The sequence below is a fragment of the Chrysemys picta genome, chromosome 9 (genome assembly GCF_011386835.1).
Source record: "Chrysemys picta bellii isolate R12L10 chromosome 9, ASM1138683v2, whole genome shotgun sequence".
In the NCBI taxonomy this organism is placed as follows: domain Eukaryota; kingdom Metazoa; phylum Chordata; order Testudines; family Emydidae; genus Chrysemys; species Chrysemys picta.
This window is the reverse complement of record NC_088799.1, coordinates 6,514,466-6,540,184: the sequence shown is the minus strand read 5'-3', so window position 1 is coordinate 6,540,184 and position 25,719 is coordinate 6,514,466. Positions and strand designations below refer to the sequence as shown.

At 48.8% G+C, this 25,719-nt stretch overlaps 1 protein-coding gene across 12 annotated transcripts in view; it reads right to left on the bottom strand.

Annotated features, from left to right (window-relative positions):
- Positions 1 to 7,034, bottom strand: part of DIS3L2 (DIS3 like 3'-5' exoribonuclease 2) — a 270,679-nt gene extending 263,645 nt beyond the window's left edge. For 4 of the 12 annotated variants that reach the window (XM_024110278.3, XM_065557596.1, XM_024110280.3 and 1 more), the window contains exons 1-2: positions 6,875 to 7,011; positions 2,794 to 4,026 (exon numbers count right to left, since the gene is read on the bottom strand). In XM_024110278.3, the coding sequence (XP_023966046.2) occupies positions 2,794 to 3,487 (694 nt within the window). In that variant the 5' untranslated portion in view covers positions 3,488 to 4,026; positions 6,875 to 7,011. Of the gene's footprint in view, positions 1 to 2,793; positions 4,027 to 4,668; positions 4,750 to 5,612; positions 5,698 to 6,874 lie in introns of all 12 variants that reach the window. The other 8 variants (XM_065557594.1, XM_065557598.1, XM_065557602.1 and 5 more) reach the window with 6 other exon arrangements.
- Positions 7,035 to 25,719: the final 18,685 nt, after the last annotated feature.

Genomic DNA, 25,719 nt, shown 5'->3' with positions numbered 1-25,719 from the left:
AAATCTGTTAGTCTTTAAGGTGCCACCGGACTCCTCGTTTTTGTCGATACAGACTAACACGACTACTCCTCTGATACTTAACAAAAGGAAGCTGAGGATTCACAGACCAATGTATTTCATTATGCAAGTGCAGTAATCTGTGACAAACTACATAACTTGAAAAGTAAATTTATTGACATGGAAAGAACAAAGTTTAAGGGCTTATCTACGTAATAGGTTAACCCACACTAGAGGGGTGTCAGGTTTAGCCTAGGGCACTCTAACCGGCCCGCATGGACCCTGTTGGTGCACATTATTGTAGTACTGTTTGAAACAGGAGGACATTCACACACTAGGGAACTTCTAGTGCATACCAGCAGGATCCCCACAGGCCAGTTAGTGCACAGTATGCTAGTGTGCATTAGAATTTACACCCCTCTAGTGCAATCACAGAATATCAGTGTTGGAACGGACCTCTAGAGGTCATCTAGTCCAACCCCCTGCTCAAAGCAGGACCAGTCCCCAGACAGATTTTTATCCCAGTTCCCTAAATGGCCCCCTCAAGGATTGAACTCATAACCCTGGGTTTAGCAGGCCAATGCTCAAACCACTGAGCTATCCCTCTCCCCCTACATGGAATACACCATGTAGACAAGCCCCAAGATATTATTTTAAAAACTTCCCTTTTGTTGCTTTTTTGTTATGATAGTGCTCCTTTGCAAAGAGGAAAACAGTAAAAACTATGAGAACCATTTATTGTTGTACATTATGGGGCAGATTCCTGTATAAAATCTCAACAAAGCATGTTGCACCATGACTCAGTGACAAACTGGAAAACAAATCCTTTTGCTTATCTCAGCCCAAGAGACAATCCTGTTGCTCTAACAGAGCCTCAAGGAGGCTAGGTCTGTCTTTGGGTGTGATGGGGAATACTGGGGGCAGATGCCTGTTGAAACTTTGCTTGTACAGGAAGGTATTTGACATAGCTCTCCCACCAGAACATGCTTAAACTTAGCTAAGTGGGAGAGACCTGTTCTAGAAAGAGGTTGTGTCTTTTTAGCACGGGCCTCGGGTCAGAGTGAAGTAGAAGTCAGGTAACTGTATACACACTACGATGTGGGGAACAGAGGCAAATGTATTCAAGGAACTCTTCCCATTTCACTCAAAGACAGAGGTCCCTCGATGGCCTGTTTGCTTTGCAAGAGAGCAAGAATGGTTGTGACTAGGGTGCACATTTTTATAAGAAGTTGTTTTTATAAATCTTAGTTTTGAAGCCAAAAAGCAGTGTGTCTGGGAACGCCCCCATTGAGAACATCTCATACTGAGGAATTATTAGGTATTTTTCAGCATGGCAGAACTGCTACCTCTGCTAGGGTGAAATGCTCTATACAACTAACAACACGACGCTCCTGAAGTAAATATCCAAGTTTTTTCAAAAGCTGCCAGTTCACTGAAAAGTAGAATACAATAGAAAATTGCACTGTTAGAATAGAAGTACTTGTGGCACCTTAGAGACTAACAAATTTAGTTGAGCATAAGCTTTCATGGGCTACAGCCCACTTCATCAGATGCATAGAATGGAACATATAGTAAGAAGACATATATATATATATACACACATACATAGAACATGAAAAAGTGGAAGTAGCCATACCAACTGTAAGAGGCTAATTAATTAAGATGTCAACTGTCTAAAATGGGCCATCTTGATTATCACTACAAAAGTTTTTTTTCTCCTGCTGATAATAGTTCATCTTAATTAATTAGCCTCTTAAGAATTCGTATGGCTACTTCCACCTTTTCATGTTGTGTGTGTGTGTGTGTATATATATATATATATATATCCTTACTATATGCTCCATTCTATGCATCTGATGAAGTGGGTTGTAGCCCACGAAAGCTTATGCTCAAATAAATTTGTTAGTCTCTAAGATGCCACAAGTACTCCTGTTCTTTTTGCGGATACAGACTAACATGGCTGCTACTCTGAAACCTGTTAGAATAGACTGATGCAATCAATACAAAAGTGTTTTCTGTAACTCATGCCAAAATATTTCATACAACCAATGGTACACTTAATTGTAAGTATTTGTTAGAGAACTGGACCTGTTAAGCACAGTTTGCACAATCATATGAATCATCTTTGCAAAACTCATGAAAGATAACCATCCCAGGCACCAGATCTGTGGGCCCAGCCTCTCAACTATGGGAATCAGTGTAAACAGATATTATGTACCCTGGTTCAGTGATGGGGTGTAGTTTGGCAAATGTTAAATATTTATTAGATTCTTACTCGGTGAGCTGTGATAAGCATTACTCCCACTTACCAGACTGTAAAGTTGATCTCTCTTCTGTTTATTACAGTAAACTTAATGTAGTGACATTTATCTCACCTGTAGTAGCCTGCCCCTTAGCACAGGCGATCCAAATGTTTCACCATAAATACTATGCACTAGAAAAAGAAAAAAAAATCCAACCCATCTACACCAAGAGGTTAAACCAAAAATGCCTGACATTGAGCTAGTGATCAAGAGACTTTTGTTAAACCTAATACAGAGGCCGATTTTTTCCTGAGCTATTTTCAATACGCAATAGTTTAAGAGATGCAGCCACTGTACTACTGCTGGGCACAATCCTTCTCCCTTTGTTGTCAATGTCAAAACTACAAATAACTTCCAGGGAGCAAGACCGGCTCATTAATTGTAACTCATGTGACATTAACAAATATGTCATTTTCAATGCCCCTAAAATTTTACATTAATCAATGCACCATTCACACAGCTTGTTAGCAGCTTAAACCAGTGAACAGCTCACCTTGAATTTGACCAGAAGACAAGTGACTGGTTTTCCTGGCATTTGCTGCAGGCAAATCCATACTAAACTGCTCATCAGTCAAGTATTCATCTGCTCTGTCCAGGTTGGCAGGACACTTGTTCCTTTTCTTATGTTTGTTCTTCCACACTTCCTCTTCGTCCTTTTCTTCAGACCCAGAAGATTTCTGCAGAGAAGTGCCTTGTGTTACCCTCCCACCCAAGGCATCACTCACTTTTAACAAGTCAGTTGCAGGTCCATGCTGTTTTACAGAATAATCTTCCTCTACTTGAAGGTTTCCTTCTCGACCAATGCTGGGATCTCTTTCATGAGGCCGTCTGTTAGCAAAGACTTGGCTTTTCTCTTCATTCAGTTTCTCAAATCCTACAAGCGCAGGCTGTTCCAACTGAGATGTTTTGATTGGTGAATAGCTAAGTGCAGTCAAGCCATTTCTTGCCAGAGCATCTCTCATCATGCCTCTCTTCAGAGAGGGTTCTACATCCGAATTGGAGTCGTTGAGGCTGCTCTCTTCTAGCTGTATCTTCTGTGCAATATGATTTAAATAAGATCGGAATCGACCGCTGTGGTGCTTTTGCACAAGCCTGGCATAAGCATTCTTCTGGGGCAGAGCAGGCTTGCTTAATCCATCTTTGGTAAGTTGGATAGAAGCACCTTTCACATATCCCAGCTGATCCATGTTCCAGTAATATGCCCAGACTTTAACGTGTTGTAAATAAACACGGGGGGGAGGGGGGGGAAAGGGTTATTGTCTCAAAACAAAGGATCAAAGAATTGATTACATTAGCAAAGATGTGAAAAAGTTTATTGAACGAGGATTTCTTGATCTTTAAAAAATTCCAAGGTGTTGAATAGTTCAGATTTTACTGTAGTATTACCATATCAGAAGCTACACTATATTAAAATTACTATCAGTAATCCAGGAGTGCTCAAACTATGGTCTGCAGACCATATCTGGCTATAATCCATCCAAAATAGAGGCTTGGGCCAAATGATTACATTCCAATTCTGAATGATTCCTTTAATCCTCTCTTCCTTGCCTTGGACAAATCTTGGCAAATTGGGGAGCAACCGATGGACGTATTAGATGTATCAAATTAGATGTATCAGAAGTAAAATTTGATCATGTCCAAGTCAGTCTCTCCAAAAATAACTGCATCCTTACTGAATTGTTTAGATGTTTCAACAACAAGGACATATCTCTTGTCACTTTGTTTCCTGTAAGCAAAAAATAGTTTCTTATTTTCTACTGTGACTGACAACAGGTAGGTCATTGAAGCCACACTACATGAGGGCTTTGCTTCAGATTCTAAGACTGTCCACTCCAGTTTCTCTTTCCATATATAAATTACTTTCAGTACAGTAGGCATATAGTGAACTCACTAGTATAACTGAACATCTTGCAAAGGCTCATCAATTTTTGGTGTACAAGGTAGATAAACTTGTTGTTTTCACCGTGACTAATTTCTCTAGAAGGCATTACTACCTCCACTTTGAGGGCAGCAGGGTGAAGTGTATAAGGATCTATTATCTTTCACTCTCATTTCAGCTAGTCTAGCTTCTGAGCAGCAGAAGTGAAATAGAGTTCAGTATGTTTCACCAAGCTATTACTCAACAAAGCTATAGGCAGAGACATGGTAAAATCATTAATTGGTATAATGCCCAATGGCAAAGTTCAAAGCCGTAAATGATATAATGGAGCCCAACACCGGAACATCTCCACAGTGTTTGCTGCATTCTGCAGAGTTCCAGAAAAAGCTTTAAAAAAATGTTTTTCTCTCGCTCCAAATTTCTCACAACTTGACATGGTATTTAACTGTTCCAAATCCAACTATAGCAGCCACAAACATGTGACCTCACCTGAACTATTCATTTGATGAGGTGTGAATTTGACAGCCTAGTTGGGACCACTCAGATGCTAAAATTGGCAAATACTGGAGTCTAAAAAACAAACAAACAGATGAAGTCATGAACACTGTCTTTATGAATTTTTTTCCCACACCTCTTTCCACAGTATAGGGCTCTGCATATGTGATCCCCAGAGCAGGACTTTCTTGGCACAAAGCTTCAACTGGGGGGAAAAAATGGGGGGGTCCCTCTCTCCCCTCCATACTGTAATTTTTCCTCTCAGTTGCCCATCCTCTTCCCCCCCCCCCCCGTAGTAGTTACAATGAGGATAGGCATGTTGGCTTTTTCTTCTTTCTGCAAGCTGCTAGCACATACAGTACTGCCTAGGCACAGGGTGCCCAACAGAGACTAAGGTTTGTGGAACTAGGTTTCTCCATAGTGTGCTTACTTATGCCCTTTCAGAGTAACAGTACACATTGCAACTTGGTTTAATTAAGAAATTGAGCAAGTATGTGAATAGTCTTCACAATGCAATACAAAGTGAAAATAAATTCCCGCATAAACTGGAAAAATTCCCTGTGCGGTTTTGCATCTCTTCCTAAAATTTTCCATTTACCCTGGCATAGGTAGGCTTTTCTATTCGACTGCAAGATTATTTTACCACCAGAATTATAAAAACCCTCAAAAAGGTAGGTCTACACCAGTGGTTCTTAAACTGGGGATCAGGATCCCTCAGGGGGTCACAAGGTTATTACATGGGGGGGGTCACGAGCTGTCAGCCTCCACCCCAAACCCCGCTTCACCTCCAGCATCTATAATAGTGCTAAATATTAAAAAAGGTGTTTTTAATTTATAAGGGCGGATCACACTCAGAGGCTTGCTGTTTGAAAGGGGTCACCAGTACAAAATTTTGAGAAGCACTGGTCTACACTGCAAGAATTAGTAGAAAATCTTACAAGTTCCTTAAGATGTTACAATTCCTCATCGGTGCAGTTTTCTCCTGTCCTTGCCTATGAATAGCAGCAGAGACTCAGAACTCCCCTGCTTGAGATGCAGTTAGAGGTGGGCAAGAGGGGTCGAGCGCATCCCCAGTTCCAGCAGCCAGGAGGGAGAGGGAAAAAAAGAAACATTTTGCAGAAGGCAGGTGGGAAGATTCCTTCACTTCTCCCAGCAGCCAGGGAAGGAAGTTCCAAACTTAATTCAAAATTAAAGTTGCATAGGTTATTTTAAAATAATGGGGGGTGTACCACTACTGGCCTCCAACATTATTGCACCAGGTTATGAATACAAGATTCTTACAATAGCATCAGTAAAGGGTTTAAAAAGTGCATTGCATATTTTCAGCCATGCAACACACTAATTACAACAAAATACTGGGCATAAAGATTAAAGCTCTTTAACTTCATCTCTATATTTCATGACTGGGCTAAGTGGCTGTGGACCAATCCCTTAACTTCTATGTCTTGACACAAGTACTCCTGTTCTTCTTTTTGCGGATACAGACTAACACGGCTGCTACTCTGAAATATGTCTTGACAGTAAAGTAGAGATACTACCACCTTATGTGGGGCAGTATTGCATGGAAAGTGCTGGGAGATCCCAAGTTGGAAGGCAATAGAAAAAAATAATAATACTTTAAGTAGCGGTGAGTTAAAGGGAACCCAGCAAGATAGTCTCTTGATCAAATTTCATCTCGGCAACAGGTAACTCATTGCATTTACCCATGCTAACAATGACAAAGGATATCCACCCATGAGCGCATGTTGGAGCAACACCGTCGCAGGCCAAGGAGGGGAACAATCCGAGCCTGTGAGAATCCCACGTTTGCTGACAGCACGCGCACACGGCACCGTGCCAGCCGGGGGGCCCATCGCGTGACAGCTCCAAGCCAATAAAGGGGGCTGAAGAGCTCCGCCTTGGCCAGGGGTCCGGGTGGCGAGAGACACGTTTCCCGGCTACCAAATGGTCTCAGCCCCGCCGGCCAGGCCGGGGATGGGGCTGGGGCGAGGAGACCAGACAGGGGCCGAGCCAGCGAGCGGGACCGTCCCAGCCCCAGCTCGGAGCAGCAGGGAAGAGGCGGCGCCGCTCGGAGCTAGACGCCGGGGCCTGGAGCCCAGAGCGCCCCGCGCAACGCCAGCGGCCCGGGGCCAGCAGCGGCGGGGGGGCCCCCACAGGGGCGGTGGCTGGGCCCTGGGGTCCCGCCGGCCCCGTCACTCACCGGCCGGGCCGCTCCCCCGCCGCGCCGCGCCGCTCCGTGCCGTTTAAATGTCCCAGCTGAGCTGAGCGCCTCCCTCTCTCCTTCCGGGGCAGAGGTCGCCTACGGGCCGCAGCAGGGACCAGAAAGCCTCGCGCGCGAAGCCTACCCCATCCTCTTGGGTGGGGGGAGGAGCCACTCGGCTCCCTGCAGCCCCTCCCACCCCCAGGAATGGGGTTCATGCTTATCCTCTACCTGTAGGAGTCGCCCAGGAGCTCATTGGGGCCCTCACCCCTCCCAAGTGTGGGGAAGGGATCCTTACCCCCACACACACCCAAATCTGGGGGGGTTTCACTGGGGGAGCCATAGTCACCCAGCTTGCAGAGGGGTTAGTGAGGTTCCCCCCCACCCTTCTCCGCACACCCAGCCCCATCTCCCCCACTGCTTCCCCACACACTCCCGCCTCCCCACACCCAGCCCCATCACCCCACATTTCCCCTCCCCCTTCCACACACACTCCGCCCTCCCCACACCCAGCCCCACCGCCACATTTCCCATCCCCCCTTCCCCACACACTCCGCTCTCCCCACACCCAGCCCCATCACCCCACATTTCCCCTCCCCCTTCCACACACACTCCCCCCTCCCCACACCCAGCCCCATCCCCCACACTTCCCCCCACCTCCACACACACTCCGCCCTCCCCACACCCAGCCCCATCGCCCCACACTCCCCATCCTCTTCCCCACACACTCCCCCCTCCCCACACCCAGCCCCATCACCCCACATTTCCCCTCCCCCTTCCACACACACTCCCCCCTCCCCACACCCAGCCCCATCCCCCACACTTCCCCCCACCTCCACACACACTCCGCCCTCCCCACACCCAGCCCCATCGCCCCACATTTCCCCTCCCCCTTCCACATACACTCCCCCTCCCCACACCCAGCCCCATCACCCCACATTTCCCCTCCCCCTTCCACACACACTCCCCCCTCCCCACACCCAGCCCCATCCCCCACACTTCCCCCCACCTCCACACACACTCCGCCCTCCCCACACCCAGCCCCATCGCCCCACACTCCCCATCCTCTTCCCCACACACTCTGCCCTCCCCATGCCCAGCCCCACCGCCACACTTCCCCTCCCCCCTTCCCCACACACTCCTCTCCTCCCCACACCCAGCCCCATCACCCCACACTTCTCCTCCCCCTTCCACACACACTCCCCTCTTCCCCACACCCATCCCCATCCCCCACACTTCCCCCCACCTCCACACACACTCTGCCCTCCCCACACCCAGCCCCATCGCCCCACATTCCCCATCCTCTTCCCCACACACTCTGCCCTCCCCATGCCCAGCCCCACCGCCACACTTCCCCTCCCCCCTTCCCCACACACTCCCCTCCTCCCCACACCCAGCCCCATCCCCCACACTTCCCCTCCCCCCTTCCACACACACTCCCCCCCTCCCCACGCCCAGCCCCATCTCCACACACTTCCCCCCACCTCCACACACATTCTCCTCAGGCTGCAGGCTCTTAGCAGGGAATCTTTTCAGTGGAATTTCACTGGGCCACTTTCCTGCTCCAGCCCTAAACCGCAGCATGGGCATTCCCAGCCCGTGAGCTGCAGAGATCCAACAGTTGGTTTTCACTCTGCTTGGCCTTGCCGCTGTCTCTTGCTACCAGCTATCAGACACAAGAGAGAGTTATTCAGAAATCCTGCTAAGGGAAGCTCTTTTGGGAAAGGCCCATCTTTCGGTTCTGTGTTTGTACAACACCTAGCACAACAGGCTGCTGGTCTGTGAGCGCGGTGCCTTGGCACCACCACAACACAAATCACGAACGACAGCAAAACGCTGCTGCTTGGCAAAGAGTTCTACAAAACTCATCCATCTCTTCCACCACCTCCCCGTGGTGAGCCACCCCCTCAGCCTGTCCTCATTCCATTCTGAAGGATCAACGTCTCAATTATTTCAATAATCAAGAGACTAAGGGCAGGCCCAGTGGGCTGTGGCTAGTGCACTCCCTTGCCACATGAGAGGTACAGATTAGAAGGCCAGCCCTGATCCCTTACTCCCCAGCCTCCAAAGGACTCAGAATGCTGCAGAGGGTGCCAACCCCAGGGAGGTGGAAGCCTCACATCATGTTGCTCTGAAGCAAGTTAGGCAGCCAAGATAGGCTGATAGGCTCCAAAGGGCCCTCCAAGGAAGGTCGCCAGGGATGTAGGGATAAATAAGGGGCAGGCTCATCCTGAAGGTGTGAGGTTGGAGGGCTGGTTCTGGGAGATCAGGTATAGGGAGCATGTTGGAGGCTTTCCTAGGGTAAAGGAGAGGCATTGGGTTAAGGATGTGTTGGGTCCTTGCTCTTACAACATGGATTCCTGGGTTCCAAATAACCATGTTATGGTTCACAGTCATGCTGGAAGGGCATAATGAGTGGGGTCCAGCAGGAATCAGTTCTGTTCAATATCTTCATCAATGATTTAGATATTGGCATACACTTACAAAGTTTGCAGACAATACCCAGTTGGGAGGGGTTGCAAGTTGAATCATAGTATATCAGGATTGGAAGGGACCTCAGGAGGTCATCTAGTCCAACCCCCTGCTCAAAGCAGGACCAATCCCCAGACAGATTTGGAGGATAGGATTATATAATTCAAAATGATCTGGACAAACTGGAGAACTGGTCTGAAGTAAATAGAATGAAATCCAATAAGGACAAATGCAAAGTACTCCACTTTGGAAGGAACAATCAGTTGCACACGTACAAAATGGGAAATGACTGCCTAGGTAGGAGTACTGCAGAAAGGAATCTGGGCTTCATAGTGGACCACAAGCTAAATATGAGTCAACAGTGTAACATTGTTGCAAAAATAGCGAACATCATTCTGGGATGTATTAGCAGGAGTGTTGTAAGCAAGACACAGGAAGTAATTCTTCCGCTCTACTCAGCACTGATTAGGCCTCAACTGGAGTATTGTGTCCGGTTCTGCGTGCCACATTTCAGAAAAGATGTGAACAACTTGGAGAAAGTCCAGAGAAGAGCAACAAAAATTATTAAAGGTCTAGAAAACATGACCTATGAGGGAAGATCGAAAAAAATTGGGTTTGTTTAGTCTGGAAAAAAGACTGAGAAGGGACATGATAACAGTTTTCAAGTATATAAAAGGTTGTTACAAGGAGGAGGGAGAAAAATTGCTCTTCTTAACCACTGAGGATAGGACAAAGAAGCATTGGGCTTAAATTGCAGCAAGGGAGATTTAGGTTGGACATTAGGAAAAACTTCCTAACAGTCAGAGTGGTTAAGTACTGGAATAAATTGACAAGGGAGGTTATGGAATCTCCATCATTGGGGATTTTTAAGAGCAGGTTGGACAAACACCTGTCAGGGATGGTCTAGATCAGGGGTAGGCAACCTATGGCACGCGTGCCAAAGGCAGCACACAAGCTGATTTTTAGTGGCACTCACACTACCTAGATCCTGGCCACCGGTCCGGGGGGCTCTGCATTTTAATTTAATTTTAAATTAAGCTTCTTAAACATTTTGAAACCTTATTTACTTTACATACAACAATAGTTTAGTTATATATAGATTTATAGAAAGAGACCTTCTAAAAAGGTTAAACTGTATGACTGGCACGTGAAACCTTAAATTAGAGTGAATAAATGGAGACTCGGCACACCACTTCTGAAAGGTTGCCGACCCCTGGTCTAGATAATACTTAGTCCTGCCATGAGTGCAGGAGATTGGACTACATGTCCTCTTGAGGTCCCTTCCAGTCCCATGATTCTATGTTTACTAACTATATACAAAAAGACAAGGCTTAGCTGCATATATATACTGCTGCTCTGGTAGGTTCTGGTGGCTTCTGCAACAGAAGATAAGAAGGCCCACTAAGCAGCTCCCAAACTATTTAAAGTGACACTACACAACTCCTCTATACTATATGGTATGTCCCTAGGGAGGGATGGACTACAGAGGTTGAAGGCAAGGACAGACAGCAGAAGGCTGGCTGACCAACTGAACGCATTGAAACCAGAACAAAATCTAGGTTTCCCTCCAATGTGCTAGGGTCCAAAGTGGAGCGAAGAGGAAATTCTTACACTGAGGGCCAAAGGAATGGAGCAATTCACACCTCTCTTGGATCCTGAAATCAATGGGAGGTAAGTGCCTAAGGGCTTGTCTTCACATACAGCGCTACAGCTGTAGTGCTTAGTGAAGACACTACTACGCCGTTGAGAGAGTGTCGGCGTAATTAATCCACTTCCCCGAGAGGCAGTAGCTATGGTGTCAGGAGAAGTCCTCCCATCGCCATAGCACTGTCTACTCATAGGGCTAGGTCAGTATAACTACATCATTCGGGGGGGTGGATTTTTCACACCCCTCAGCAACGTAGTTATACCGACATAGGCCAAGTTTACACTACAGACCTACGCACCTTGGAGGATCTGAGCCTTTGATTTTATTTCAGTCTCGCTGGCTGCAGAAAGCACGGCATCAACCTACAGTCCAATGTTTATCTTTACAGTCAGATGCTAAAAGCCTCATTTTGGCTACATTTTCATTCTAATTCGAATAGACATCAGGGATGCCAATAATCTAAATTTGAAGGATCCCTGTCAGAAACCACCAAGCGTTGAATGGTCCATCCTGACACACTGCAGACATAGTGCAGGGAAGCTTTTGATGAAGCTACCCAGCACTTACCGTGGTGTAACAGAGGAAAGAATTCAGATCCCAGACTCTGATTTCCTGGGCCATTAGATTCTACCAGTGTTACAGAAAGAGAACGTGCAAACCTTATGGAGAGAGGGTGATTGCACCACTCGGGAGGCCCTGGACTATTAGGACCCCGTCCTCTTCAAATTCAGGTCAGTGAGAGCTTTGCATTGACTGCAGTGGCAGTGGGGTCAGGCTCCCTCAACTGCTGTAGATTGTTAGCTCTGTGGGGCACGGACCATCTTTTTGTGTTGTTTGTACAGTCCCTAGCACACTGGGGTCCCGGTCCATGACTGGGGCTCCTAGGGGCTATGGTAATACTCGTAGTAATAATTTTGAACTCTGACGAGCATCTTATTCAGAAGGAAAATGACAGCAAGACATCGCTTTACAGGGGAAGGTGATGTCGAGTGAGGGGAGAAATACAAGGATACACAGAGAGTTTCAGCAGAAGCCCCAGTAGGGTGGGGAACTACATTCAAAACAACATTACAGGTCAGACCCAAGGCTGGACTGCACCCTGCCATGGCTGGGTACCAAGGAACTCCAAGCTGCAGGTGAAATTTGACAGACCAGATGTGCAACATGATTCCAATGTGGCATGGGGAGTGAAGGACAGAGTTACATCCTTGACGAGCAACTATCAGCTTAAGTCAGACCTTACTATCAGAGGGACAGCATGGTTGGGTGGTTAAAGCATGGGACAGGATCAGGAGATGTAAGTTTTAGTCCCAACTTCACCACAGGCTCCGTGTGTGACCACTTATTTCTACAGTACTATTATATAGGGTGGTGCCTACCAGCCCCAACTGAGATCCGGGGCCCATTGTGCTTGGCACATTACAAATGGTTAGCAAGAGACAGGCCTTACCCTGGAAAAGTTACCAATTATAACATCTCTGCACTTAGCTTTTCTGTACCTGAGCTCCCGTGTTGTCAAATGGCAGGATTGCGAGAGACTCATTTTAGAAGCATAGAACCGTAGGGTTAGAAGTGAGCGCAAGGGTCATCTAGTCTAACCCCTTGCCAAGATGTCAGATTTGTTGTGTCTAAACCATCCAAGACAGATGGCTCCAGCCTCCTTTTGAAACCCTCCAGTGCAGGAGCTTCCACGACCTCCCTAGGTAGAAGCAGTTGAGTCTATTTACCACTCCCCCCAATTTGCGTCATCTGCAAACCTTATCACTGATGATTTTATTATTTCTTCCAAGTCATTCATAAAAATGTTAACAACTTAGGGCCAAAAACCAATCCTTGCAGGACCCAAGTTGAAACACACCCATTCTATGATGATTCCTCATTTACAATTACAATTTGAGTGATCAGTTAATCCATATAATGTGTGCCATATTAATTTTATATCTTTTAGTTTTATAAATCAAAATGTCATGTGGTACCAAGTCCAATGACCTATAGAAGTCTAAGCATATTACATCAACACTATTACCTTTATCAACCAAACTTGTAATCTCATCAAAAAAGAAAGTTAATTTGACAGGATCGATTTTCCATAAACCATATTGAATGGCACAAATTACATTATTCTCCTTTAATTCTTTATTAATTGAGTCCCATATCAACCACTTGATTATCTTGTACAGGATTGATGTCAGACCAGTAGGCCTATAATTACCTGCGTCATCCCATTTACCCTTTTTAAATATTGGAATAACATTAGCTTTCTTCTAGTCTTCTGGAACTTTCCTGGTGTTCCAAGACTTATTGAAAATCAATATTAATGGTCCAGCGAACTCCTCAGCCAGCTCTTTTAAAACTCTTGGGTACAAGTTATCAAGACGAGATGATTTAAAATTGTATACTTTAGTAGCTGCTGTTTAACATCCTTCCAAGATACTAGTAGAATGGAAAGAGTTATGATATAATGTATTTTTCCCCTCAAACACAGAACAGAAATATTTATTGAAATCTGCCTTTTCTGTATTATTGATAGTTCTACCATTTCCATCAATAATTTTGTGGGGTTCTGAGCTCCTCCCGTGGAAGGAGCTGAAGCAGAGCTAAGTGTTATTATTACTACAGGAGTGCGGATTGGGTTACAACAAAAGACTAACCGCATGGGCTGTAAAGCACGTTAGAGGTATGAATTGAACATCACAGGGTTTAAAGATGCTCCAAACACAAGATGTGAAAATTCTTCCTCAAAATAAACCAGCATAGACAAGAGAAAACACACACACACCGTTCCCCACCACAGTAAATTCCTCCTCCACCGTGGCACACAGGCTGGGGAGGACACAACAAGCCGTTAGCCGCAAGCCAGGGGCACAAGTAAGATGGACAGAAAAATGAGGGAAATGTAGTTTTAGCCTGATGACAGACTCACCATCAGCCCTGGCCAGGGGGGAGGCAAGAGGGTTATCTTTGGTGCTGTGCTATAGAGGCCAGATCCCACACCCACTGAAGTCAGCCGAAATCTTTCCATTAATTTCAATGGGCTTCAGATCAGGCCCCGAGTCTTACCTCTAAGGTCACTAGTTTAAATCCAGTCCAGGCCAGTGATCACTAGAAGTTCTTCCCACCTGATGGCGGGTTGGTTTCCCTGTGTAACAGGAGATGGGGATCTCAGTGCCATTCGTATGGACGCGCGCACATCACACAAACCACTCCCACAACTGCCACTCCTTGGAACCTTTCTTGGAGGTCTCGGTGGGGAGGCCAAAGCTGAAAGTTGGCCATGGAGACTGAGCGCCGGCACTTTTGCAGAGCACTCTAGGGGAAGCAGGGTGTATCCAGCGCTCGCTGTATCTATCCCGGGAGTGATTTCAGTCTCCAGCCTGCCATCTTTCGCCAGCACTAGAATTCTTAAAGAAGAAGAAAAGAAGCTGCATGCAGTGTTTGTTCTAATTCTGTCTTACATCTCGCTAGGTATTTATATCATGCTCATCCCCATGCTATCTGAGCACCAGCATGGAGAGATGGAACTCACATTCTGGAGCAGACCACTTGATATGGGACCTCCTGAAACAGCATCCCTCGGCTCCAGTGAACATCTCAGGCAGGACACCTTCCCTACACTCCCCAACCTTAAAGGCAAAGTTCACTTTCAGCTAGCCAGAGTGCGGGGAATTCCAGAATAGATTCACAGAACAACTGTGGGTCACTCCTCCCTGCTTTCTGAGGAGACACTGAAATTTGCATGACTTCATCTACTGGCTATGTTGAGTCGGGAAGACAGAGCAGAGAGAGGAGCTTCCAGGTGTCCAAGGGGTACAAACTCATCACAGGTTCCAACACTGGGATCTGTTCAAGAAGCCTGACCTGCCGCACCACTCCCACCCCTACCACCGAGCGATGCTGTTGTGGGAACAGATAGGAGAGGAAGATGGAGACCTGCACTTGAAAGGACAACATACGTGTGTGTGTGTGTGTGTGTGTGTGTGTGTGTGTGAGAGAGAGAGAGAGAGAGAGAGAGAGAGAGAGACAGGTTGTCAAAAAAGCTATGTTGCATGCACATGCAATCACTTGGCTGCACAAATTCAGCGGATTAGGCATGCAGTTCCGCGACTTGCGTATGCAAGTGTCCATTTGCACACATGAGCAGCCACAAAAGGGAGGTGCAGAGGTCAGCAGCTTTGGCAACACTTATAAAAGGGGAGCTGGTGAATGAGGGGTTAACTCAGCGAGCACCTCACCTTTGTCTTCAGCACAGCTGGTTCCGCTCTTTGGCAGCGAAAGCCTGTCAGGTCTAGTGCTGTCAGGGGAAGGCGCTCTGCCAGCAGCTGTCAGTGACGTAGCATCTTCAGGACAAGAAAGCAAGGCAGTGAGAAGTTTCCTTAACCCTGTGAGCATCAGCTACCGGGTCCCAACAAAGTGGGCACCTACCACTCCATGTAGATCTGACTGCAGCCTGAGGGCATGTGTCATCTGTCTCTCAGGTCCCTTGGTGCTGTATGCCACAGGCTCCCAGAAGGAGCATATTTGCGTGCAACTGCTCTCTTTGCAAAGGGTCTCCCCCCCTTCTCTCCCAGCCTAGCCTAAGTAAAGCAATTGGCATGTGGCGCGGGGTTAAGAGGAATCAGCCGTGGCACAGCTACAGCTGTGCAGAGCTGGTGCACACGTTTGATTTCGGATGCGTTTGCTAAACAGATATTTGAGGCCCTCGACCCTCAGTTGCTGCAGAGAAAGTGGAAGACATCTGGGGGAGGCAGGGTCATGCCTGTGCATGGACACGAGCATCACCACCACCAAGAACTCTCTGTAACCATGCTCAGTCGTTTGCGCCTCTGCCCTCACTTTCCACCCCTTGTCACTGAGTCACTCTTCGATTCTCTCACAACTGTCGGGGAAGGGGACGACGGTTCTTTGGCAGGAATCAGACGAGCACCAGATGGTGCCACCAGCTGCAAGCACTTTCGTTCCTGCTGGCTCGACTGGAGCGCTCGTGCATTTCGCAGAAGGAAATGGACGAAGGGGCCCCAGGCGGTGGGGGCGTTTGTGAGCGTTGCCGTCGCCTGCCCGGGGCTGGTCTGTAGCTGTGACCTCATGCTGCGCTTCTGGATGGGGTTCGTCCACTGGACAGCTCCCCGAAGGCGGCAGCCACAGAGGCCATTGTGCCCCGATAGGCCACCAACTCCAGCGGGGCTGATCACAGGAAGCGGGGTGATAGTGGCTTTTGCCTTTGTGATTTTGTTTTCCTTGCTAGGCAGCACCCCTCCCCTGGTCACTAAACTATGCCTATAATCCATAGACTGTAAACTTTTAGACGGAGTTCTCTGGGGCAGGGACTGTGTTTTCCTGTCTCATACGCAATCACACTCATTGCAGGCACTTAATGTAATAAGTGCTACTACTAATAATATAATCTCCTATTCGGGGTCTCACCACACCAGATCAGAGTAGAGCCCAGTAGAGAAGAGGTGAGTTGGAGTTTTTTCCTCCTCTCTATCTCCCCGTTCACAAAACCGACTTAGGTTTATGGTTTTAGAGGGGAAAGAAACGGTTGTTCACATTCCAGTTGGAAGATTTCCGTTACGTTCACACCCTCCAGAAAGAAGTTCGATAAAAAAAGTAAACGCGCTTGCGGGAAGGCTGCGACGTAACACGACCTTATTTCTGAGAATTCAGAACGGTCCTTATAACAAGAGGCACAACTCCCCTCACCTTACTCTAGACTGGCTGGCTGCAGACTCCCTGCTGCTGGTCCCAGATTACACCCTTCCCTTCAGAGCCCCCTCGCCTGCCAGCAGGACCAGGGAAACCCTCTGAAGTCAAAAGCAACAGCCTACCATTTTAAGAGTTTTCAATACACCGCAATTTCCAGCACCCTTCAATGGCAATTCAAGTACAAGGAATCTCAGCAACAGCCACTGGGTCATTCCCATCCACCCCACCCCCAAGGGTGGCAACTCAAGGGTGAAGAGGTTATAGGATAGTTCTCTCATTCACAAGGTGTTTTGCAACAGCAAGCCCAGCTTGGCACATTGGCTTGCATTCCCCCAGTGTGTGATTATCTCACCATCATTCCCTCCGGCAGTACCTGATGGCTGGTGCAAGTGGTCGATGAAGAAATAAATGAGAGAACGCTGCAGTACATGTTACAATGCCTGACAGAGCAGCCAACACTTCCTGGAAATCTTTGAAATAAAGCTCCCCCTTTACAAACAGTTGGGCTTCTTTAGAGCTTTCTTCTTTACTAAGGAAGGAACACCTGATCCTGACGTCATTTACATGAGGGTGAATCAGGAGTGACTCCAGTGAAGCTAATGGAGTTGTGAAGACAGAGTAAGCAAGACCAGGATCAAGTCCTAAAGGTATTTGCCTGAGAACAGATCAGTTTCTCTTAAGAGTCCATATGTTTCTGAAACCCCACCTGACAACTGAGTCCTCTTTGTGATGTCAGAATAGTCTCCCGGCAAGACATGAGGTACTATGGACTATTATTAAATATTTATATGATGGTAGCACCCGGAGGCCCAGGTCAGGTCAGGGTCCCTGGGCTAGACACCACAGAGAGGGAGACATGATCCCTACCCCAAAGAGCTCATGATCTAGGGTGACAAATCACTTACAAAGAGTGGGGGAGAGGAAAACAATACTGTATATACCGTCTATAATAGACATATTTTTGTATAAAATGGTAGCTAATCTTTTTGTAATGACGTAATTATTGACTGGGCCCCTCTGCTCAGCCCAACTGATTAAGTATAGGCACCAGATCTTTTGGGGTGGTGAATTCAGCAGGAGAAAGATCAAAGAATCGGAATCTCCCTTGCCTTGTATTTTGTGCCATTATTTACACTGGTCAACGTGGATGCAAAATGGGAGACTTCTGATCTGGTCATGCTTTGGCCACCTGTAAGTGACCACATGCCAAGGCTGTGGAGGATCAGTTCCAGGAAGGAGAAAGAAGAAAGAGACCCACCTCATCCTGCAACCAGGTGCCAAGATAGAAAATGTGCCATAGGGAGAAATCCTAGCACGGTTCTCTCCAACTCAAACGGGCTACCCTGGAAGGTATGATTGCCTGCCTAAGAAGTACAATGTTTATGTCAGACTTGAAGGGCTCACCTCGGAACCAGATCCCTCTACTGACGTGAATGAAGTTGTCCCTGCCTACTTTAGAGTGGAAGTCTACCCTCACTCGTAAATGGCTTCGTTTAAGTCTAAATTAGCTTGCCGACTCCCTGGAGCAATGGCCTTGCCTAGATCCCTCTGCAAAGCGCCCCGTCGGCCCAGTGCTAGAACCATGACAAATGCCTCGCAGCATGCGACGGCTCTGAAAGCTGCAGTATAAACGTTTGAGGAGAATGCGACGGGCCAGGGAGAAATGTATCCCTCTTCCTGTAGCCCTTACTGCGGTGGTAGCAGAGGGCAGAGCAAAAGGAAGGGAAAACATCAAACTGCTGAACGGTGATAGCAAAGGAGCTGTAAAGGGACTGAGGAGACAGGAATCTAGGTGGAGGAAGGATGGTCCAGTGGTTAGGGCATGAGACAGTGACCTCAGTTGAATTCCTTTGTGACCGTGGACGAGACATTTAAGGCCAGATTTTTAAAGGTATTTAGATGCCTAAAAATGAAGCGAGGCCCTAATGCCGTTAAAAACCTGCCCCCAAGTCTCTGTATCTCAGTTCCCCATCTGTAAAGTGGAGATGAGAGCACTGCCCTGCCTCCCGGGGGGGTTCAACATCAGAGACTGGGAGGGACGGTGGTATCGGGGGCCCTGGACATATCTGTGTAGGCAAAGCACCTGAGTGAGCCAGGGGCTAATTAGCCACTCTCCTCCAGCCTGTGCCATGTACTCTGTGTATCCCAGAGCCTGAGCTGTATGGGGAAATGCCAGGCCTAAACGAACCCCCCAAAACTCATCACACACGCCCACTTCTGCTTTGAAACCACCACCTTACACACACCGAAAGGGTTAGAACAGCAGCGGGTTGGGACAGAAAATGCTCATGCTTCTGCCCTTAGGGCGGCCGAGAGCGGAGAAGCGGGGGAGGGGAGCATCGTGTCACCCTCAGTCAGAGACCCCGCGGCCAGCGGCCACGGCAGCCCTCGTCCTGCCGATTCAGCACTCCCTGCACGCTAGCTCCAATCTGGCTGCCCAAGCCTCGCCCGCGAGCAGCTGACAGGCTGGCCACGCTGCTTTCTGGCAGGCTGAGGAGTGAATGCAAGCGTAACTTATCAGTATTACCTCATGTGAAAGCCCTGTGCCTTTGTATCTCAAGCAAACACTGGGCATTATATCCTAGCTGGTTCGCATTGTTATTCTGTCTGGTTGCAAAAGGTTAGCTCTGTGGAGCACAGCACGTCCACACAGGCCCTGAACTTTCGTGTGGCAGCCGGACCCGCCCCCCACCCCACCGTCCCCAGAATAAACGGCTCCCCGCAGGAATAGCAACATCACCCGCTTCGTTTCCCAGGCACGTCCCGAGCCAAAACAACACGCCGTTCTCTGGACTGCAAAGCTGCACGACAGCCTCCGCCTGCATCATCCGCGGCGCATAAATCTGCTCAGGTCGCGGTTCACGACGGGGTCATTCTGGTTCCCTCCCTCACCTTTCCCTCACCCCTGAGGGACTATAGTTCAGCCTTGGAGAGCTACTGCTCCGGTCGTACCCGCCTGAGACCCCCGTACCAGCCCGCGCCCACCCCCTCCCATTCTCCCACATGGGCTCGTCCCTGCCACGGCCCAGTCTCGCCACAGTCCCCAGCCCAAAGGAGCTTAGCCGGGGGCTCACACATGTTTCACAGACTGAACTCTATGGGAACAGAGATGGTATCTTGGAGGCTTCCTCTCCCATTCCTCACTGCCCGGCCTCTCTCTCTCCCCCCCCTCTCCCGCATGACTATGGGACATTCCCACAGCAGCTACTTTCCCAGGTAAGTTATTTCTGTAACACACGCTGATCCCAGGGGGGCCAAAGGGGTGGGGGCAGTAGTAGCAGATCCAGCCTTGTCAACCTGATACAAAGCTTGTGAGTAGAGTTGGACAGGGCGGGGGGGGGGGATCCCAGACAAACACCCCTCCCTCAGAAGAACAGAAAACAAGACAAACAATCCCAGCTGTTAGCTTCTGAAGAAGGTCAACATTAGTATAAGCTGTGACCAGAACGTGCTCTGGGAGGAGTCCGAGGCCTCAGGCCCTGGTGTGCCATCTGAGACACGTGTGGGTTTGGATTCTGGAACTATAGAAGGCAAAGCATGAACTTAGCAGGGGCTTCTCTCTTGCCCTCTAACATCCTCACTATGTCCTGAACATACGCTAGCAGGACTTGTGGCCCTCTCTCTTCTTCCTGGGCCATGGGCCTGAAGAGCCTCCTTCGCTCAAAGGATCCCATTCGTTTCATTGCCATTGCCGGCACCACCAACCCACCCTTCCCCAGGCTCCCTGACACACGGGTATGTCGAAAGTCAGCAAAGACAGGAAAGGGAAGTTACAGGACTAGCCAGAAGGCTCGTGGAGAAGAGAAATCAGGGAACTGATGACAGTTCCCATCAGCAAAGACAGCTTTATCCAGCCCACTGCCAAGACGGGACACGCATCGTCATCCGATACAGAACTCTAGTACACAACTAGTGAAGGCCTGCTCGCCCGTCCCAGCCGTGCACGTAGCTCATTGCAGCTTTGCCCCCGGGGGCACCTCGTTACAGCTTGGTGCACAACAGGAGGGGCCTGTCATGCTCAGACTCAGAGGAAGGATGGTGTTGTGGTTAAGATGCTGGACTGGGACTTGGGAAATTTAGGTTCAGTTCTCAGCTTCCTCTTGTGGGCAAGTCACCCACTCTCTAATCCGTCCTGGGTCTGTCCTTGGCAGCGTTGTTGTAGCTGGGTGGGTACCAGGATATGAGAGAGACAGGTGGGTGAGATAATGTCTTTCACTGGGCCAACTTCTGTTGGTGGAAGAGATCCCTGAGTCTCACACATGCCTATCCCAACATGTGGTGTAGTGCATCAAACGCTGCAACAGCCGCTGTGTGGGTGAAACCAGACAGTCCCTATGCGCTCGAATGTGTTGGCCTGCTAAACCCAGGGTTGTGAGTTCAATCCTTGAGGGGGCCATTTAGGGATCTGGGGCAAAAATCTTTCTGGGGATTGGTCCTGCTTTGAGCAGGGGGTTGGACTAGATGACCTCCTGAGGTCCCTTCCAACCCTGATATTCTGTAAAAAAAAAAAAAAAACACCCTCTGACTCGCGGGCAAACACTTTTCACAAAATGGTCACTCCATATCGGACCTCTCAGCTCTCAAAGGAAGCCTGTACAACGCCTTCAACAGACAAGCCTGGGAGCTTAAATTCATTACTTTGCTAGACACTAAGGACTTGTCTACACTTAACACCACAGTGGTGCAGCTGGATGGCTTCAGCATAGACCCTACCTACACTGACAGGAGGGGTTCTGTAGTAAATCCACCTCTCCGAGGGGTGGTAGCTGGGTCAACAGAAGAATTCTTCTGTCAACCTAGCACCGTCTACACTGGGGGTTAGGTCAGCTTAGCTACGTGGGGATTTTTCACACCCCGGAGACACGGAGCTACGCCGGTGTAAGTTTCCAGCGTCGACCATTCCTCAAAATCAAGGACTCAATAGAGAGACTGGTTTTGCATCTCTTTACAACACTCTGGACTTACCTACACTTAAAATGCTGCACTGCTTCAGTGAAGACGCCACCTACACCGATTGGAGGGGTTCTCCTGTGGACACAGGTAATCCACCTCCCCAAGAGGCAGTGGCTAGGCCAACGGGAGGATTCTCCTAGCACTGTCTACACTGGGGTTAGGTTAGTTTAAATGCATCGCTCAGCTGGATGGATTTTTCACACCCTTGAGCAATGTAGTTATACAGACTTAATTTCCTAGCATAGACCAGGCCTCTATAACCCTCCTCTGTCCTATGTTAATGGCCCACTTCATTCTGAATGGTCCCTTGCAACAGGTCTTAACTCCTATGCTTAAGGGCTGGTCTACACTGGGAACTGACGTCCACACAGCTATGTCTCTCCGAATTTTTCACACCCCTGGGCAATGTAGTTAAATCAACTTAACCCCCGGTGCAGACAGTGCTAAATGGACAGAAAAATTCTTCTGTCAACCTAGCTACAGCCTCTCAGGGAGGTGCATTAACTACAGTGACAGGAGACCCCCCTCCCGTTGGCATGCGTAGGTAGGGGCTTGTGTACACTTGAAGCACTACAAGTTGCTGCACCACTGTCGCGCTTCAGTGTAGACACTACCTACACTGACGGAAGGGGTTCTCCTGTCAGCGTAGCTAATCCACCTCCCCAAGAGGCAGTCGCTTGGATGAATTCTTCCATTGACCTACCGCCGGCTGCTACACCGGGGTTAGGTCGGCTTACCTGCAGCGCCGAGGGGTGTGGATTTTTCACACCCCTCAGGGACGAAGCTAGGTTAACTGAACTTTTTAGTGTAGGCCAGGCCAGAACATCTACTCTTTAGCATTTCCAATGTCGACAAGCCCTAACAATCTGCTCCACCTCGTATTTAGCCGGGACGCGCTGATTACCTTTCCCAAACTGACGAGCTCTGTGGACCTCAAACGCTTGTCTCAGTCTCTTCCACCAACAGAACTTGGTCCAATACAAGATATCTCACCCACCTTCTCTTCAGACTGTCCAGTCTTTGGGCAGGGACTCCTGACTACATGTTTGTGCAGCATCCAGCACAGCGTGACCCTGATCTCCACTGGAGCCTCTAGGGCGTTACCATGATACTAATAATTATTAATGCTAGGGGGTAATTACACCAGACCCTCACTCCTCACAAATGCCAACTGAGATGCAGGAGGAAGAATGGAGCATACCATCACCATGGCACGGGGAGTGGAAGGAAAAAGAACACAACCTTGTCCCCACAAAAAGTGAAATAGCATCATTTTTATCCCGTTCAACTAAGGACTCCATTTCCCGCAGTCAGCTCACTGAGACAGCCCTGGATTTAGCCCCAAGGGGAAGAAACAGACAAAAGGGAACACACAAGGAAGCAGCAAAGAGACTAGGGCACCCAGATCATACAGAACAAAATGACAGAAGATTCCTATGGTGACCAGATAGCAAGTGTGAAAAATCAGGACACTTATTTTTTTTGCGGGAGGAGTGGGGTAGTTGCATATATAAGACAAAGCTCCTAATATCAGGACTTCTGGTCACCCTAAGATTCCTGTACACGGCTGCATTGGCACAAAGATAGCCCTGTGGGGACAAGCAGAGGCCAAATTGCAAGGCTCAGGGTGCTAGGAAGGGAACCTTGAGCAGCACAGACAAAAGAGGGTCTGAAATAACACATGGACCGAATGCGCAGGTGGTTTCAGTTAGCACAGCTCCACTGACGTTAATGAGCCATGCCAACCTACAGCCACGAAGGACAAAGCCCACTGTAAACAGCATAAGTGACAAATTCTTATACGAGCTCACTAGGGAGTCATTCCCACCTTGTGCTGTAGGCATTCGCTTCTTCAGCAGCAGAAAGATAGCCTCCAGTTCTACTCCACGCCCGCCGGGGTGAACCTTATTGCCCTTTGCCTATAACGCGGTCATAACACGGTCACTAATATTTATTAAGTAGCAAATTTACTGGGGGAGTGGGAGAGGGGTGGGGAGACGATCGGTTGGGCAGATAGCAGACATACGGGGCCCGATTCCTGCTGGTTGTCAGGGAAGAAGGATGCAGCAGCATCATATCTCTGCCCCCAAAGCAGATAGCGCCTACAAGGGCGGGAGCAACGCAAGACAGGGGCCTCTCTCTGCTCCCCCAACCCCACATCTGATTTGATCAACGGCTCTGCAGTAAGGACTCACCCCTCTAGTGCCAGACTCATCCACTGCTTCCGGTTACCTCCTGAGTCAGTCAGACGAACATCCTCCCACACACACAGGCAACACTGGTGGTTCCCCCAATAACGCCAGCCTTCCTGGGACTTACTAACAAAGCGGCAGTTCCTGGAAAAACAAGTATCACCGCCCCTGGGTCCCACCACCTGGTGCAGCTTCTGTGCCACCCTCCTTTAGGGTTTGCACCTCACAGTCCCATGGTTCTTGTCCCCCAGCTCAAGTAATCCTTCCACTCCTGGGGCAGATTTTCCCACAGCCCGCCTTCAAGGCTACACTTAACTGTCCATTGTATCCTTTGCAGCTAGGACTGTCACAGACAGCTTCCCCCAGCAGACTTCTGCTCCCTGTAGACCTTTTTCTACCAATCCATCCTCCCACCAGCAGGCTGGCTAGACTTACTGCTAAGCCAGCTGACAGGCTTACCGTACATCATGTCAGCTGACTGGCTACATCAGGCACAGGTGAGCCCAATTCCCCTAAGGGCCAGCCTTAGCACAGCTGCACTGGCCATGCATGTGCCCAGGGACCAGTGCCCTGTTACGGACCCAAAGGAAAGACCAGCTCCCTGGAAAGGGGTTGGGGGAATCTAGAACCAATCAGAATTTCCTGGGTTCTTGAATTCCAAACCCTGTGCGGCAAGGTCTTGTTCAGTGGAAACTGGCCAGATTAAGCTCAGACGTGCCCAGGCATGTCAGAAACTGGGCCAACGTTTTCAAACAGAAGTGCCTAAAGCAAGGCACCTAAATCCAGATCTCAGCCTAGATCCTCAAAATCAATGGGAGTTGAGGTGCCTGGACATCTTGGAGGGTCTGGGCCCTTGTAACTCAGTTTTCACGTGTGTGGAACCCTTGTCCTCCCATCAACCTCAGTGAGAGCTGCGGCACCTCTGAAAACCAGGATCCTCCCTTTGGATTTCAATGACCGACTTTGAGCAGCTAGGGTTGAAAATGCTGGTCCAGGTTACTGCGAACGACAGCCGAGAGGATGGAAACTGGGAGGGGTTTAAAACAAAAAAATCGAATTGCCTTTTCGCCATCCAGGCGATCTGTTGCGCCCCCGCCAGGCCAGCGAAACCAGTCGGGGCAGTTTCACTCTGTGCATCTCCTGCCCTAGCCTGTGCTGGAGTGTTTGACCTTTCAGACTGAAATCCCCTCTCCTCACCGACCCTATTCAAACCATCTCTTCACAGCCCATTTTGTAACGCCCCCTTTTAATAAGTACAAACCCTTCATTTGGAGCCTGAAATTCTTGAACTCTGCCATAAAGGACAGCAGGGTTTCTGAGGCCCCAAACCTCACTGGGTTCTCTTATCCCAATAAAATCCCAGCGGCTTTCCTTCCTGCCCACCCCCACCCCAGTGGGGTTCAGAGCCAGACAGCTGCTGTGGGGACACAGACACCTCTTCTTCCCATACCCCCTTCACCCGCAGTGATACTACATGTGCCCGATGCTAGATGGCTTTGAAGGAAGATAGCCACAGATTCACCACCAGGCACGTTCTTGAAGCAGATACCCTGACACGTTCCCCAAGGCCAGGCCTGGTGCTGTCTCTGCACGTGAGTGGGAGCTCTCTGATCATGGGCACAGGCGAGATTTCTGTTGCCGGTGCTTTCAAGGCAGCAGCAATGAGGTCACACTAACTGGGCCTGATTCTGCGGCCGTGCCGGTGTCGATCCGGAGCGACTCCCTGGAAGCCAGTGGAGTTACCCCCGGGGTAGAAGCAGAGTCAGTGAGATGAGGATCAGGCCCACTAGCACCTGACCCCCTCTTATTATGAAAGCTCTGACGGTGCTGTGGATGGTGAAGGCATTGCAGGGGTGTATTGTCATCCCCAGGGCCCA